Source organism: Oryzias latipes, chromosome 16 (genome assembly GCF_002234675.1).
Source record: "Oryzias latipes chromosome 16, ASM223467v1".
Lineage (NCBI taxonomy): Eukaryota > Metazoa > Chordata > Actinopteri > Beloniformes > Adrianichthyidae > Oryzias > Oryzias latipes.
The window spans coordinates 5,112,591-5,130,193 of record NC_019874.2 but is presented as its reverse complement, the minus strand read 5'-3'; the positions used below and the strand labels follow the sequence as shown (position 1 = coordinate 5,130,193).

The following is a 17,603-nucleotide window of genomic DNA, read 5'->3' as shown; positions in this document are numbered from 1 at the left end:
TCCAGGCAATCAAATTGTTTGATTATGAAAGAATGTTTGTACAAATGTGCAGAAAATAAGTATTTATCTCCTTCAAACAATCAAGAATTCTTTCCCTTACTGACCCAGAGCTACTTCTTTGAGATGCTCTTCTATCCTCCACTAACTGTAATGATGTCATGTGTTTGAACTGTTTACCTGAATTAATGACACCTGTCCACACCTGGTGAAACAAATGATCATGAGAAGAGTGAGGAAACAGTCCAGAACTGCATGTGAGGAACAGGTCAATTACCTGAAGAGGGCTGGGACCACAGTAACAAAAATTACTATGGCAACACGTGATGTGATCCTGGTCTCAAATCCTGCAGAGCTCCAAAGATTAGCCTGCTTGAGCCAGCACATGTCCAGACCCATCTAAAGTTCTCCAGAGACCATCTGCAGGATCCACAGGAGGAATGGGGGGAGGTCATTGTTCAGATGAAATCAAGATGGAATTCCAATGCCACTCACCTTGTTTGGAGGGAACAGAATGCTGAATTGGATGCCAAGGACACCACACCCACTGTGAAGCATGGGGGTGGAAACAGTATGGTTTGAGGCAGTTTTTCTGCAAAGGGGAAAGCATGACTGATCTGTATAATTACATGGAGCCAAAAAGATCCTTCTATCAATGAGAACATTGAGGATAAAATGTGTCTGGATCTTCCAAAAAGATGGGGCGCTGCGTTTAGGACCTAAACACATCGCACAGGAAACAAAGGAGTGGCTAAGCAAAAATCCTTTCAAGGCTCTGTCCAAAAGAGAAACTGTCTTATCTTTTTGCCCCTCTTACATTTTTTTTAATTTTATTAGAATACAATAAAAATGAGAAGAAACTAGAAGTGCTCCCTTCTGCCATTTTTTAAGAGGCAAAATACCTAAAGCATCTGTCAGAAAGACAATGAAACTGAGTTAAAGTGAACATGACCATCCTCACAGCTTTTTCAGATCAGGACCCCAAATTTATGAGAGGCATCAACATTACCCATCCTAAAAAAACTATCTCCTGAATAAGATGACTACATTAGTCATTTATAGTTGTCCTGTTTACTCTAAATAGTTCACCACACAAACACCTAATTTAAAGAAAGCCACATTTACTTATAAAGTTCATACAGCTTCTTTTTTTAAAAAAAAAGGTTGCTCTTAGATTTCTTATTTCTACTTTGAGTTTCATTTGTGTCATTTTGTTTCATTACGTTGGGTGTGTGTGTGTGTGTGTGGGGGGGGGGGGGGGGTCGGGAAGGCTAAGGGCATTCTGTATGTTTAGTCATTTGTTTTAAGCCCCTCAAGCACTTTGAGTTCATGTTAAAAAGGTGCTTTATAAATAAAAGTTCAATCTAATATTAAGGTTTAGACACAGAAACAATAAATACAGCAGTTTTAATTCAATTTATCAAACAGGACTGGTACAAAATCTGTATATAAAAAAGCACAGTAAAAGCTGCTCAGAATACTTACTAAAGAGATTTGATGGACTATTCTCAAATATATCATAAACAAAAGCATATTACATGTAACAGAAATTAAAAATGGTACACAATAAAAAAAAATCCCTTTTCTTTTACGATTTGGAATCTCAAAAGATTCCCAGCCTGGAAGATCAACAACTTTTTGGCAACAATATGTTCATTTTGGAGCAAAGCAAATGAAAGCAAGAGAAGTTCCACATAAATCAACCCAAGCGTTAAAAAAAACAACAACTCCCAAACATTCAATGATTACTGATCTTTAAGACTACTTTATAAGTGGTTTGTGCTTTAAATGTCAAATAGTGCAAAAACTGCTCAGTTTGTTTTATTTGTTGGGTGAGTAAAACTCCAGTAGATCTGCTCCCATTCTACCTGAATCTCAAGTAGATTATTTAGGGAAATCCCACATCTGTTGTTCATTTAGACATAAGATAAGTTAGATGAGCAACTCCAACACAAACACTTCTTCTCTGATTACCTGGATAAGGTGTGTTCCAAATTAAGGAGCTGAAAGGCTGGGGCAGACAGGAAACTTCAAGGAAAGGAGCTAAACACCCTCACAGTTTTTTAAGTCACCAGTGAACAAAATGTACAAAAAATGAGTAAAAACTTAAAACAAAGAAGCAAGAAAATGAAGCCCATTTTTATAAGATTATAATCGAACAATAAAGTTTAAAATCAAACCTGAAAAGAATAAAACAGTGGTACAGATACAAAACAGCCTTAAGACATCTACTCCAATAGAACATCTTTATGTATAACAACTCTCAGTGTAGTGACTAAATCAGTATAAATCTTTTGCTACAATCAAAAAGAATGTTTACTATAGTATTGCCTTTTTTTCTAGCAAATTTCGTGTGCTGTCTAGGAAGGGCAGCAATGCTTTGATCATAAGTATGTGCTTTCAGGAAAAACTGTGCCTTTAAGCAGACAGACTGCTCTGTGAAGCTGGATTACAAAAGCGTCCCACAATCTAAACCAGCAGCATCTCTGGGCTGGATCATGCAGGTTCTGCTCCAACACACCACAACCCAAACCATCCAGGAATGTTCTGCTGACATGAAGATTCACTGAAGGCTATTTTAGCCCGTTAAGGTGTGCACACAAACAGAGATGAGATCAACACGGGAGGTCAGATGTCCTTTGGGTCCTTGGTCTTCTCACAAAGCTGGTGGGCGGAGTCTTGGACAGCACTGGAGGGTAGTAGGTTTAAAGCTGGATGCTGCTTTGGTCCACCAGTACCTCCCCTGACCTCGGCCAGCTCACTGCCGGGAGTAATCCTGCACCAACCAAGACACACTGCTGGTCAATGATGGGGACTTCAGACACATTTAATCCTTCCTACTTTACTGTTCAGACATTACTACAGTTCTGGCATTTGATCAAACAGAGGTTCAGTCCTTCAGTGGGCCGGTCTTTGCCCAAAGAAAGCTGTGGTGTGAGCACATAGTTCTTGTGATGAAGCAGGAGTAGATAATGGATGCGAAGTGAAAAAATCTTGTATGATCGGGAACTTAATTTGTAAATATCTTAATCAGACGATTGACATTCATAGTGGTCACGACTGGGCATCAAGGGCGTCCAGTTTCTAGGTTAAGCCACCCACAGGCCGCATCGCACTGAGCCGATGCGGCCTGTGCGTGGAGACCGCGATGCGGCCTGTGCGTGGAGACCGCGATGCGGCCTGTGCGTGGAGACCGCGATGCGGCATGTGCGTGGAGACCGCGATGCGGCCTGTGCGTGGAGACCGCGATGCGGCATGTGCGTGGAGACCGCGATGCGGCCTGTGCGTGGAGACCGCGATGCGGCCTGTTTGTCGCGGCCTGTGCGTAGAGACCGCGATGCGGCCTGTGCGTGGAGACCGCGATGCGGCCTGTGCGTCGCGGACTGTGCGTAGAGACCGCGATGCGGTCTCGCTGCAGGACATTCTGAGAGTTGCGGCACATTCCGGCTGTAAGTTCTTCTCAGGAGCATCATGTCTATTGACACATTTTTGGACAAGCATCTAGCAGCGGATTTGACGCACATCAAAAGAGAGAAGGCAAACACGATTTTGACGAGTTATTGGTGTGAACGCAGCATTAAAGCCGCAAACTCTTCCTGCGGAGTGTCTTTGTAGATAATTCTGTGTCTCCTTGTAAATGTTTTTCTAAAGAATGCCAACCGTTCAGAATGTGACCGTGAAGTCTCATCCCACCTTCCATCTGCAGCTCGGTGCACGCTCTCAGAGTGGCTGCTGATCCTGCTGGAGCTCCCCCCTTTACTGCGTCTCTCTCCTCCTTCCCTCTCCCCCCTCCTGGAGCTGCGAGCGGCTGTGGTCCGATCCATCTGCTCTCTGACTAAGGTGTCAGATAGAGAACCTTCCAAGAGGGTCTCATGGTTCCCCGAGGAGCTGGTGGTGCCAGCATTGGTGGGGGCGGCGCCAGTGCTGGTGCCCATGGACTTGGAGATGACTTTGAGCTTATGGGAGCTGGACTTGTAGTGCTTCTTCTTGTGCTGGACACGGGTGTTGTGCTTCAGGAAGAACTCGCAGGACTCCTGGAGAACGCGCCGGCTCTCACTGATGGGGCTGCGGGTCAAAGAACAGTTATGAAAACATAAACAACCAGCTGGATTCCTTTTTAGCTGGGTTAACACGGGAACAGATGTTGCCTTACTCCCTCTTGCGGGTCCTATTGAAGAAGTAAGCCCATTCAGAACAAGTCTTTTTGCTGCTGACCCAAAACACCGCCGATATCCCCACCACCAGCGTCATCAAATATTTGACCAGAAACAGGGAAAGGTCAGGCCGGTCAGGGGTTGCAGTCTGAAACAGAGGTACGTCCAAAGAAAATCAGACTACTGTGGTTCAAAATAAAAGACACAAATCCAATTTTCCACTTAGAAAGTATAAATTATAAACAGAAATAACAATTCATTGAAAGTGGAGTTCATTTTCATCCTGTAGAGGTTTAGAGCTCCTTTGCTGTTCTCATTGAACACACACAGCAGCTGTGAGAGTCTGGGGGGTTTGCATTATTGCTCAGCACTCATGAATCTGAGAAGAATGTTTCTGCGACCTGCAGCTCCAGCTCAAACCCTGCTGCTGCTGCAGCCCCAACTCAAACCCTGGATATCATACAGTGGTGGACAAAATTGTTGGTCCCCCTCAGTTAAAGAAAGAAAGTCCACAATGCTCACTGAAATGACTTGAAACGTTCAAAAGTAACAATAAATTAAAATTTATCAAAAATGAAATAATCAAAATCAGCCATTACTTTTGAGTTGTTGATTAACAGAATTATTTAAAAAAACAAACTAATATAATAGGGCTGGACAAAAATGATGGTACCTCCATAAAAGACTGAGAACCCAGGGGGTCATGATGAATTCAGGTTTGTCCTTTAATTGACATCACAGCTGTTTTCAAACCCATAATCAGTCAGTCTGCCTATTTAAAGGGAGACAAATATTTACGTTGTGTTTGGTGAAAAGGTGTGAACCACACTGAACATGGACAACAGAAATGGAAGGAGAGAATTGTCCCAGGACATTAGAAACAAAATTATAGACAAACATCGTAAAGGTAAAGGCTATAAAACCATCTCTAAGCAGCATATTATTCAGAAGTTTAAGACCCACGGGACAGTAGCCAACTTCCCTGGACGAAGAGGAACATTGATGACAAATTGAGGAGACGGATAGTTAGAACTGTATCCAAAGAGCCCAGAACAACCTCCAAAGACATTAAAGGTGAACTCCTAGATCAAGGTACATCAGTGTCAGATCGCACCATTCGTGTTTGTTTGAGCCAGAGTGGACTTCATGGGAGACGACCAAGGAGGACACCACTGTTGAAAGGAAATCATAAAAAAGCCAGAATGGAATTTGCAAAAATGCATGTTGACAAGCCACAAAGCTTCTGGGAAAATGTCCTTTGGACAGATGAGACAAAACTGGAGCTTTTTGGTAAGGAACATCAGCTCTATGTTGGTAGACTCAAAACTGAAGCATCCAACCAAAAGAACACTGTCCCTACTGTGAAACATGGAGGAGGCTCAGTTCTGTTTTGGGGCTGCTTTGCTGCATCTGCCACAGGGTGTCTTGAAGTTGTGAAGGTCAAATGAAATCTCCCGATTATCAAGGCATTCTGGATAGAAATGTGCTGCCTAGTGTCAGAAAGCTTGGTCTCAGTCGCAGGTCATGGGTCTTCCAAAAGGACAACCATCCAAAACACACAGCCAAAAACCCCAAGAATGGCTCAGAGAAAAGCGTTGGACTATTCTGAAGTGGCCTTCTATGAGCCCAGATCTGAATCCCATTGAACATCTGTGGAAGGAGCTGAAACATGCCATTTGGAGAAGACACCCGTCAAACCTGAGACAACTGGAGCAGTTTGCTCATGAGGAGTGGGCCAAAATACCTGTGGACAGGTGCAAAAAGCTCATTGACAAATACAGAAACCGTTTCATTGCAGTGATTGCCTCAAAATGTTGTGCAACAAAATATTAAGTTATGGGTACCATCATTTTTGTCCAGCCCTATTATATTAGTTTGTTTTTTAAATAATTCTGTTTCAAGTCATTTCAGTGAGCATTGTGGACTTTCTTTCTGTAACTGAGGGGTACCAACTATTTTGTCCACCACTGTATCTATATTTGTGTGTCACCATTTGTTTCAGAAAGTTGCCATCGATTTTCATCAGAATCCAAGGTTTTTGTCCCATTAGCCAATAAAATTGGCCTCAGATTCTGTCACTGAATTGAAAACATTTTTCTAAAGAAGCTAGATTGATTATTTACATGAGGACAATGTTAAACACACAGCAAATGAATGTGTGTGCGCCATCACACACTGGGTAGGCACAAAATAAACAAGATGTATAAAAGTACTTAATAAAACTGATATAAAACTAAGCAGAAACCACAAACGCACAGATAATTAAACACTTTCAGGGTTTTTACTGTCCACCATTTGGTTGTGATGCTTCAGCTACTATAGGAATAAATATAATACTAAGTCAGAAAGCACCAATTTTCTGTTTTTAATAATGTAATGTGTTCTCGGAACACCCATTAACCTTACTACTGAAATGCACACGAACACAACACATTTCCTGAGTGGCACAGATGTTCAGCTTCAGGTTGCATTAACATAGCAGAGCATTTTTACAGCCTGCAGCTTGGATTTGAATATTGTTTTATTACAGCAGCTGCATCTGACTTGATGGAAACAGCTTCAGGGAAAAGTCTGGCCTCTGCTATAATTCAACATGTACAGATTGTGCCGTTCAGAGTAAAACTCAGATGTGGCCTTTCCTTTTCACCTGATTCTTGCACATTTTAGCTGCTTTTTATTCTATGCATTTATCTGTATTGTTTGCCCACTTTAAAGAAAACTGTTCTGAATGTTATTTTACCATGTATAATGACAATAAAGGCATTCTATTCTATTCCTGGGTCATTGTGTCACTGCAGGTACCTTGTAGGAACAGGGGATGCTGTATTCCTGACAGCGGTCATTGATCCAGGTGTTCTCCCAGCTGCTGCGGTGACTCTGTTCGTAGGTGTAGCAGGCCAACAGGGTGACCAGCGGGAGCAAGTACAGGCAGCTGAACACACCGATGCGGATCATGAACTTCTTCAGCTTCTCTTGGTTCCGCTCGTCGTGCTGGATGACCTGCCGAACGTGGTTGAGGGAGACAATACCTGCCAAAATGAGGATGAGGCCGACAATGACGCCCACACACAGCGGCGCCAGAACGAAGTATCGGAGAGCGTCCAGGTCGTAGAGACCCACAAAGCAAACTCCACTAATGCTGTCTCCTTCCACCTTGTTTAAAGCCAGAAGCATGACCGTTAGCGCCCCTGGGATGCCCCAGGCAGCAGAATGGAACCACACCTGGACACCAAGGACAGAAGCACAAGAGTAACAGTTCCTCCTGATGACCCATGATTCCTCACTGCTTTAGTTTTATTGGTAATTTCAATTTTTCCCTTAAAAGCTTTTTGAAACTTACCGCTTTCTTCTCAATGGCCTCACAACTCCACTTGGGTCCAGCAGCCAGAAACCAGGTGATGGTGAGAATGACCCACCACACCATACCCGCCATGGTAAAGAAGTACAGCAGCATAAAGAGCAGAGTGCAGCCTTTGCTCTGAGAGCCCAGCACCACGGTGTCCACAGCGGCATGGTGGGAAGCTTTAGCACAGGCTGCGCTGTCCCCCAGCAGGAACCCAATGAAATAAATGAGCGAAACGAAGCTGTAGCACACGGCGTAGAAGATTATGGGCCGTTCTGGGTATCGGAAGCGTTTCACGTCAATAAGGAAAGTAAGAAAAGTGAAGAGTGTGGCACAGAGGCAGATAATGGAGCACACGCCGATGAAGCTCTTGGCAAATTCAATGTCGTGTGGTTTAAAGAACATGTTGGAGCACGGTGGAGCACAGTCCTGGGTACCCAGGAAGGACGAGCCTTGGCCCGCTTTGGTCTTTAGCTGCAGGGGGCACCAAAACCCAAGATCTCTCTTAGGAGATGAGGGGGTCTGTTGAGCAGTTGTAGGAGGCACAGAACCGTCCACCACGCATGGGTCCAGTCTGAGGAGGAGAACAGGATAATGGATTACTTGAGATTCACCGGAGAGGCTGCTGTGGACTGAAGCCTCTTACTTGTCACACTGAAGTTCAGGAGGCCAGGTGACATCAAAGATTCGAATATTCTCCCGGCAGTCAGAGAGAACGGCCCGACACTTCTCCCTACATGGCCGGATCACCCTATTGTCCTCTGTGCACGCTGGGATAAAGGCTTGGCACAGGAAATGGTGGACGTCCGGGGAACAGCGCAGGTTTGCGAGGGGCATAAATGGCTGCAAATGGAGATTTTAGAGACGGTAAATTCAAAGTCCTTCTGCCTCAATGACAGCCAAACTGTCAACACTGCTAAGATGGTGGTGGTGGTGGTGGTGGTGGTGGTGGTGGTGGTGCGAGGGTGCATTTCACTGTAAGGTCAGATGTTAAAAATCCAGGAAATGTGTAGATTTTTGTTTTGGTTTTCTCCTTTGTGTTTAGTGAAGTCGCAGCTCTACTATCAGTCCACATTCAAAGTTGACTTAATTCTTTTTGTCTTAGTAAATTATATTCTTTTCACTTTTTATCAAATTGCAGAAAAGCCATAACCTGATATACTTAAAGTCCCTCTCCGATCATCTTTAGATCTGTTGTAAAAGCGTTTCCAGTGGTCTTTTAATTACCATAATGTCATTTTAGCACGGTTTTTTGCAGAGCAGCAAGAGTTCTTTATACATTTGCCTTTTATCCCTTGTGCTATCCTATGGGGTCCAGATGACCCGATCCTTACATTGGTGTGTTCTCCCTACCATGACAAAGGTGGATAAAGGAGGAAAGATTTCATGTAATCCATGGACACCAGTGAAGATCACAAATCATTGAAGAAAAAAGGTTCAGAGCACTGTCTAGTGGGTCTAGATGACCCAACTCCCAATGTTAAAGTGCCTAGGATAGCACAAGGGTTATTAGCATTTATGTCACAAATCTGCTCTTTTTTTATCTGCTCCTGATTAACAATGATTTGAACTGAGAAATACTTAATATTCTTTATAAAGGTCCTCCATCATGGGAAAAATGCCACAAGAACATATTAAAACACTGAAAACATCCTTTTCATTGGAGTGGGTCTTTAATCTCCCGTCTCCATGTGAATTTATCGGTTTTCCTAGATTTTTCTCTTTTATTCCTCTTTTTACATTTTCAGAATCTAAACTTTTCAAACACAAAACTTTGTATTGATTGCATCAACAGCGGTTCCTGATTTCTTCTCTTATAGTTATGGAGTTTATCATTTTTTAGGTTTGAATGATGGAAACAGTTTTGTCCTTTTATGAGTGCGACTACAGTTGTTTGGTTGCATTGAACAGCTGAACTCTCTCCAGCCTCAACTGTTGGGAGAACTGATGCTTTTTCATAAAATAAATCTATAACGTCATCAAATCCAACAGTTGAGATGCAACTTTCTTTAACTAGAGGAATGCAAACTTTGAATTAACTCTTAACTTTATTTTGTAAATTGTAGTGCTATTCTTTGCAGCTCCACACAGAGCCCCCCATTCATGCCCTGAAAGCCATTCTCTTGTGTTTCAACACGGGGGTCAACAACTACGAGACAGACAAGGGGGGTGGGGGGCTGGTAAAAGGTAACAGGAAATGAACATGCAGACATTTGAAACACAGGGAAAAGCCCAGAGGACGGCTTGTAAGCACATAGCTGTGCACGGGGAGTCTGCTGAGGATCGACGTTATACAAGAATTTCAAATGAGCTTAATAACTCAACACATGTCTGTACATATCACTGTGCATATAAACTAGCTTTAAATCTGACACACCTACAGCAGAAGGTCTTTTGTTTTGCCAGATCATTTTGCTTTGACGATGGAACAATGGACCAAAAGATAAAATAATAACCCACAAGAAATGGATAAACATGCTTCATCACAACAGAGATCATTCATCAAGCTTTAGCGTTACCTGCTCACTGAAACTGGTGACATTTCTGCATGAGGCCCACACACACACACACACACACACACACACACACACACACAGTGAGGTACAGACATTTTTCCTGAAATCTAGTCTGGCAGCAGTCCGTGTCTCAGAGGTGTAGGCCCCTCTGACAGAGGACGTCCTTGTTTCTCTCTATCGGAGGTCTGGACTTCTCCTGAGGCTCAACAATCTGACCTTTATTTGCTTCCCAACAGTCACTACAAAACAGGGCCTAATAGCAGAAACCTTCAGCTTGGGTCAGCAGCAGAAGTGGAGCTGATTAGCTCTTGAAGAGCGAAAGCCTTCAGTGAAATTACAACAAAGTACTTGAGGATTTCACTGATTTGGGGGGAAAAGGGCAACTCACTTTTGAACATTTTGCCTATAAGTCTCACCACTCAGGACAGATATTCTCCTGAACATTTGACACCTCTGGGTGTTTTGCTTCTGAAGCTGCAGTGCTGGTCGGGACGCAGACAGAGAAATGTTTGGCTTTTGTCTGCAGAAAGCCTGGATTCCAGCAACAGTTCCCTGTGATAGATCATTGAAGATTTCAGAGAGCTGGGTTTTGTTCGTCAAGTTGCATATAGGTCAGGGGGAGTCAGCCTGTCACCTGGGAGACACAAGGCTGTATGGGGGGGGAAATCAGTGAGTCATTAACAGACGGAGAGTTCTCATTGTGGTATGTGCAGGACGCATTGTGTCAGGCTGGGTGAAATCAAAGACCCCCACAACTAAGTCGACGCAGTGGCCTGTGGTGGGGTTGCTGTGATACGGGAAGCTCAGATCTGCCCCGCAAAAGAAAAAAAAAAAGCCTCTTCAACAAATCTTTGTTCATGCTCCGACAACAAATGTGTGTAACCCAAAGCCAGGTCTACAGGAATGCCAGGACACACGATCCAACAACAGAGAGAAAGACTCCACCACAGAGGGGACGGACATCACACCCTTTTCCAAAGGAGGATCAGGCTGGTTGCCGTGATGGAGCAACTTTCCTGCACTGCAAACAATTTGAGCCATGCCAAGATTTAAAATCTGGTTTTCAAACATTAAAGAGATTTGACCAGGTTTAAAGTCCTCTACACCTTTACAAGCTTTTTTTTTTTTTTTTTTTAAAGAGCAGTTTAAAATCGTTTGTCTCATTAATAGCCTGGATCTAGAAATAGGGAAATTATTATTAAAACAAGTTAACATCATTTTGCTACAGACTCCTAACAAAAGAAAATCTTGATTTAAGACTTAAAAAAACTCAAATTACACTTTGTTTTTTGGTTCAATTCATGGATGTTATTTTAAAGTTCAATACATGTTGAAAAGTCAGAATGGGATTGATTTTGGAAATAAAAATTTAGATTTAGATTATATGAAAAGGTGTTATTTTATATTTTTCTAAGGATTTATTAGGACTTGTTCTAAGATCATATTCTTGTTTTGTTTTGAAGAGAGTCCTTTCCACTTATAACACTACAGTAGTTTTTTGTCACTGTAATCAAAATGAACCGTAATTAGGTACAGAAAACTCAAATAATACAAACCATTTGCTTAGAACTAGCAAAAAAAAAACCTAAATGGGTTATATAACATTGTACTGAACAGCTTTTTCAGCTTATTTTTCCCTGTTTGAATGTGGAACTCCTGTCTAGATTTAGACATCTTATTTTAAGATTTCTTACTGCATGGACAGATCATTTGACTACATTATAGTGATTATCTTCTTTAGATTCCTTTCCAGTTTTTTTAGCCCCCCCCCACTTTTAACTCCACAAGCTATCAAGCAGAAAATTCTCAAACTAAGACCAAGCAACCAACAGGACCTACGTGGTGTAAAGAATAACTAGAGCATCCATCTGTAAAATCTGCCTTCATTTCTACCATTAGGTTTTCCAAACTGCCCTCCTTCAGTGAGGTGGAACAGTGACTGTACTGCCCCCCCCCCCCCCCCCCCCACACACACACACACCCACCCTGATCTGCTTATCCTTCAGTAAAAGCTCATTACGGCTGCTTTTTGCTCATGATCCTGGACTTTCGATCAGAGATCATGTCCATAAATGAGGTGACGTTGGAACGTAGGAGGGAAGGCAAACTGACAGCTTTGCCTCTCAGGTCAACTCTTACTGAAAAATGATTCGGACAACAATCACGAAGATGAACATTCTGGTGTGTGAAAATAAATTCCTCCGTTTTTGTTTAAATGCTTTTTAACACACAGAAGAAGAAAGTGATTTGTATTGTTTCCAACTGTGATGTCATGTATGTTTTTCAGCCCCTGACACAGTCTGTGAGTTTCCTTTTGTTTTTTGTGCAGGTTGGCTCCTGGAGGGCTCCGCCCCTTCACCTGTCTGTACCTGGAGTGGCGCACAGCTGCCTGTACTTTATTTGATTTGTTGTGTTGTATTTATGCTCTATGTTTCTCCTCACTCCACTTTGCCTCTTCGCTCCTGTATTTGGGTCGTCCTGATTCCCCGTAACAACCCCTTGAGGCGCCTGTTTACAGGTCAGGGACATTCCTGTTAACATTTAATGAGCGCATCTGTTTGGAGATGCGTGCTGATATTTTAGCTTCTTGGTTACTAATAAATATGATAAAAGGCTGAGGAAGATGATTCCCTCTGCTCCAAACAAAACCTTTTTGCATCCGATTCATTGTTGGTGAAGGCGAACGATCAACATCTTTGACAACAGTGGTCCATTGCTATAATGTAGATCACCCTTTGCAGTCTCGTAGATTTTGTGCGCTTTTTCTATACAGCACATTGTGTTCTGCCTCCTCATTGTGTCAATCTCTTCCATACAGTTTGAAAAATTAACATAAATCTTTATAACGATCAGATCTTTGTTTTCATTCTACAATACTGGACTTTTTTTTAATGTAGGATTGAACGTTGAGCGTTTTTTTTAACAGGAGAGATGAGAGTGAAAATGTTCATGTCCGTCTGAGAAAAGTGTGTAATAATGAGTTTTAGAGCCCCAAAACATCTGTAATGATTGTAAAAAATAAAGATGACTATTTGGCGCACTACTATCACAGATTATTTTTAGAACACAACTATTGCGATAAACGGAGAACACTATAAAGAATTATTAGTGATTTCAATCAAATGTTGGTGAAACAGAAGTATGGAAAGGGCTGGTTCTCCACTGATCTATCAGCCATAAATCCTGAAAGCAAGTATTTCTCTGCCTTTACTGAATTTTAATGAGATTCATCATTCTTCTGCTCCAAGTGCCTGCAGAGCTTTAGTCTGGAATTTGTGGGTGGTACAGAAAAGTCAGATGAGTCGCTGGATTCCATCAAATACCCCTGAATTAATCCTGTTTAAACAAATGAGTTGGGATTAGGTCTGTTGTGCTTCACTGTAGTAAATCATCTTAATGCGTCGTAACATGTTTGGCTTATTTGGAGATGAAAGACGGATCTACTGATAGAAGCAGAACGAGGTCCAGATGTCTGTCAGCTGCACTGCAGAGAAGCTGTGATGCCTTCACCCATCTGAGGCCCTCACAGCTTCTGCCGAGGTTTCTGTGGAGTTTACCCCAAAGTAAGGATCGGTCCCACAGGTGGACCTGTACGGAGCTGCTGCAGACTCCACATCCATACCCGTTTTAACCCCAAACCCTCAATCTGTTTCAAGTGTTCAAACTAGGAGCAGGTGATAGTTTGTGCAACCGGTTGTTGCTTTAAATTAAACTTTACCTCTAAACCACCATAATGAATAGTTTCCCCAGTGACTGGCGGCATCTGTACAAACTCTTCACCCATAGGAAGTCTGGCTTTAGGGTAATGTTCTGTAGATATCAGGCTTGAGATTTTGATAAACGGTCAAATATAGGTTTCTGGAAACAGGTAATTACAAGTCACTCACCTGGTATTTGTGCTGTACTAGGCCTGTATAATAAATCGCAAATTTATCGTTCTCCTGCATATTGCAAAGGACGGTGACCTTAAATGTGCTAAAACAGTCTTGTGGCTGCTTGAAGTATTTAACAAATCAAATGAATCCCTTTATGCATTTGACCAATCGGATGGAGCCCTTTGATGTCAGATGCTCGCTTCCCATGTAGACGAGGGTCATTTGGAGCGTAATTTAAGTTACTTAAATTAAACTGTTGCCGTGAAAAGGAAATAATGTTTTTGGTTGTTTTGCTATTTGCTCATGTATCAATAGTTGTATCGTCATCACAATATTGATCACTAATATGACACGTCGCAGGATTTCCTCATATTGTGCAGCCCTACACTGTATATAATCAGAGCCTAAAAATAATAGACCAGGGCTCAACATGTTACAATATATGTGCCTACTTTATGGTTTTTAAATGGTCATGACGCACTTTTCTTTAAACCTCTGGTTCAATTCAGTCACCATGGAAACTTGCTTGAGGACAGAAGTCATTTGATGACCAATTTGCCCAAAAAGCTCTTATAACTGCATATTACGCCAACATTTGGCCCATTCTGGAACACGGCAGCATCATCTGGTCTGGGGCTGCCAGCTCACACTTAAAGCGCTTAGAGCAGGAACGACACAAACTCCTTATGAGGCACCGGTAGTTTGTTATCCTAAGATTATCAACATGTCCTAAAGATTTTAGAATCACACCGTGTTCAACTGGATCTTACTTTTTGAGCAATACAATGACGGTCAAGATCGACTCCTCGTTGCTGCTTTGGGCTCCGTGTGCCACGGTGAACAACACGTCAAGCTGTTTTATTTCTTGTTCCATTTGCTCGTGTTTTAACACTTCCATTTGGCACATTTTGCCTTATTTGTGCTTTGGCAAATGCTTTCATTTCTTCTGTTTTTTCCCCCCTGCTGACTCCTGTACTTTCAAATCTCATCTTTTGACATGTATCAAAGGTTTGGGAAAATTTAAAATGCTCAATGTGTTTTTTATTCCATTATATTTACTGTTTTATTGTATTTATTTGGTATATTAATATGAAAATCCTACGATTTTAGTGATTTACCTATTAATGTCCTTGAAGTAAAAATGTGTGAATAAAGAATGAATTTCTAATGGCTTCCTGCTGCTCTGCAGAAATTGTGTCCTAGAAAACAACAAGTATTTTTCAAAAAAGCATAATCATAATTAAAGACCACTGCCAACGCTTTGAAAATGGATCAAAAGATGATCAAAGTGGGTCTTTGATGAGGTAATGCCAGCGCTGACTGAAAGGTTGTGGTTCACCTGAAAACCCTCAAAATGTCCTTTAAAGGCTCGTCTTCTTCACATTGTTCACATTTATATTTACGTGGATCCTTTATACCAAAACAACCAGCTCAAATATCAAAACATGATTATGAACATTAACACATAAGCAATAAATAAAAATATAGGATTTAAGTTTATGTGGCAAATATAATATTATATAAATATAAGTCATTTGAATACGATGTGTTAACCCTTTAACACCAGAAATGTCGCCAGCAACACATGCCTAACGGACGCTCTTTGAGATCCCGTCAATCATTGACCGTTTACCCCATCAACGTAAACCAGCCGATTGTGAAACGCCTTTCTCCGCGTCACAATCAGTTGATTTACGTTAATTGTGTAAACGGTTGTAGCGTTACGGTAGTTGAAAGAATGTCAACGCTGGGGAGCTGAAGCTGTGGTGTTCAAAGGGTTAAAATAACAAAACTCACCTCCATTTTACTGGCTGCAATCTCCTGATCATAGTGCTCCATCATGTTGGGAAAGAAAGTCATGTTGTAGGGCATCCCCATGCACCGGTGCACTTTGATGGGCTCACAGGTGAAGAAGCTGTGAGCGCGGCAGCTTCCGACCCAAACGAGTGCCAGGCCCAGCCACAGCGGCCCCGGCGTCCGCATGGCGTCAGCTGACGGGGAGGAATTGCGTCAGTCAACCACAAGTTTATCTCTGGTCCTGTGCGAGGATGCTGGCGGAGATTCCTTCTCGTCAGTCCATCAGCCTCAGATCAGCTCTGCTGAGGTGGTCTCAGGCCTCTCATTGTTGGTCAGCTCGTGGTCATGGGTTACTCAGCGGACTTGCAACACCTGAAATAAATGAAATTATTTTAGGACAACATTTCTAAATGACGTAGTTGTTAACTACAGAGAGACGACTGACTGAAGAACCTGAAAATATCACAACTTAGTGTACGAGTGCTCCTCTGCAATTACCTTAAGGTCTTCAGGACCCAGTTTAAAGCTGCTCTTTACAGCATCAGTCAGTGAAATTAAAGGGATCCTCAGGTTTCTTTGAAGTGGGGTTGTGTGAGGTACTTATGAGTAGTTAAAGAGTCTTACCTGAAGCAGACAGCAGCCAGAGCCGCGTCACTTTGAACAATAACACAGGAAATTCTGAAGAAACTGATTAGATTAGGCTTGTTTAAAGAGAGCTTCTTCTGAGACACTCCAACACAGCAGATGTTGGCCTTGACTCCTCCCTGACTCTCCAGAGGAGCTGCTGGGACTGCAGTCTGTCTGCACAGTGCAGGAGTGGACAGCAGCAACGCAGACGTCTGCAGAAGGCTGCAGATCCTGGCTCGCGCAGGAGGAGAATGGGTCTCAGCTTGTTGGAGCATATTAAACTTCACATTAAAGTGTCAGACTCTCACACACACGCTGGAACCCAGCAGAGGAGCCTTAAAGGCCTGACGGGGGGAAACAGAAAAACTTTCCTACAGCTTTTAATCCAGTTCATATGATGCAATTTTAGTTAACTTAATCCTATCCTTTCAATAATAAAACACAACAAAAGTGGATTTCCATCTAGATGGTGTGACACTGAGTTTGGCACTGAGTGAGTTTCAGAGGAACCTTTTATTTATTTATTTATTTGCATGTACGTGATTTCTCTTGTTTTTTTATGACGTCACTCACTGAAGAATCGGAGGCTACAGTTGGAAGAAAACCCGCATTTTTCGCCAAATATCTTTTTCAAAGTTTAAGCTAGCTTTTAAAAACACACACAAAGGCGTAAAAGTTAGCCAACTGGAAAGTTTTTGACTCGCACAACAACAGCTTGACTTAGGTGTGTCTCTCATTTCAACAAACGTGACTTTTTCCTGCAGGTTTCCGCTCACCGCAGGGAAAACTCCGAAACCGGCCGAGGGAGGGAGGGAGGCGGCGGCGGAGTCCCTGGTTCGGTCGGCTCACGGCTCAACTAGGGGGGGCGACTTGACGTCGGTGGAAACGTGAAAAAAGCAGAAAATGCCCGCCGGGATGAAGGTAAACACAACACAAACACTTACCTACAGCTGTTGAGGAGCCGCTGCCACACAGAACCGCTGCGGAGTGGGCTCGGAGGGGCTCCGAGCGTCTGGACCTCTGTACGCCTGCGCGGAGCTCGCGCACGCCTGCGATCCTTCAGTCTGAGCTGCCTTCAGGTGCAGTGGGAAATATGAGACTCAAAGGCGGGGTTGCAACTTTGAGTCTCAAAGTTGCAACAAAAGTCTTAAAAGACGTTTAACCCATTCCACCTTAAAAAACGTGTTTTATTATCACTGTTTTTTAAAGGTGTACATTTATTAACACAATTTCACGTTTGCTAATTTAAAAATATAAACACACATAAAAAAGATACAACTATAATAAATAAATA

At 42.5% G+C, this 17,603-nt stretch overlaps 1 protein-coding gene across 4 annotated transcripts; it reads right to left on the bottom strand.

The window, feature by feature from the left end:
* Positions 1-1,385: 1,385 nt before the first annotated feature.
* On the bottom strand, positions 1,386-17,381 carry fzd6 (frizzled class receptor 6). Of its 4 annotated transcripts, none has more exons than XM_011484868.3 (8): positions 17,254-17,381; positions 15,683-16,054; positions 8,141-8,337; positions 7,492-8,068; positions 6,954-7,373; positions 4,151-4,299; positions 3,691-4,062; positions 1,386-2,773 (listed from the first exon to the last, which is right to left on the bottom strand). In XM_011484868.3, exons 2-8 carry the CDS (start codon positions 15,866-15,868, stop codon positions 2,626-2,628), a joined length of 2,049 nt encoding a protein of 682 aa, XP_011483170.1. In that variant the 5' UTR covers positions 15,869-16,054; positions 17,254-17,381; the 3' UTR covers positions 1,386-2,625. The 4 variants fall into 4 exon arrangements, with proteins under 4 accessions (XP_011483170.1, XP_011483171.1, XP_011483169.1 ...); XM_011484869.3 differs by having other exon boundaries at positions 17,258-17,373; XM_011484867.3 differs by having other exon boundaries at positions 17,086-17,370.
* Between the last annotated feature and the right edge of the window lie 222 nt (positions 17,382-17,603).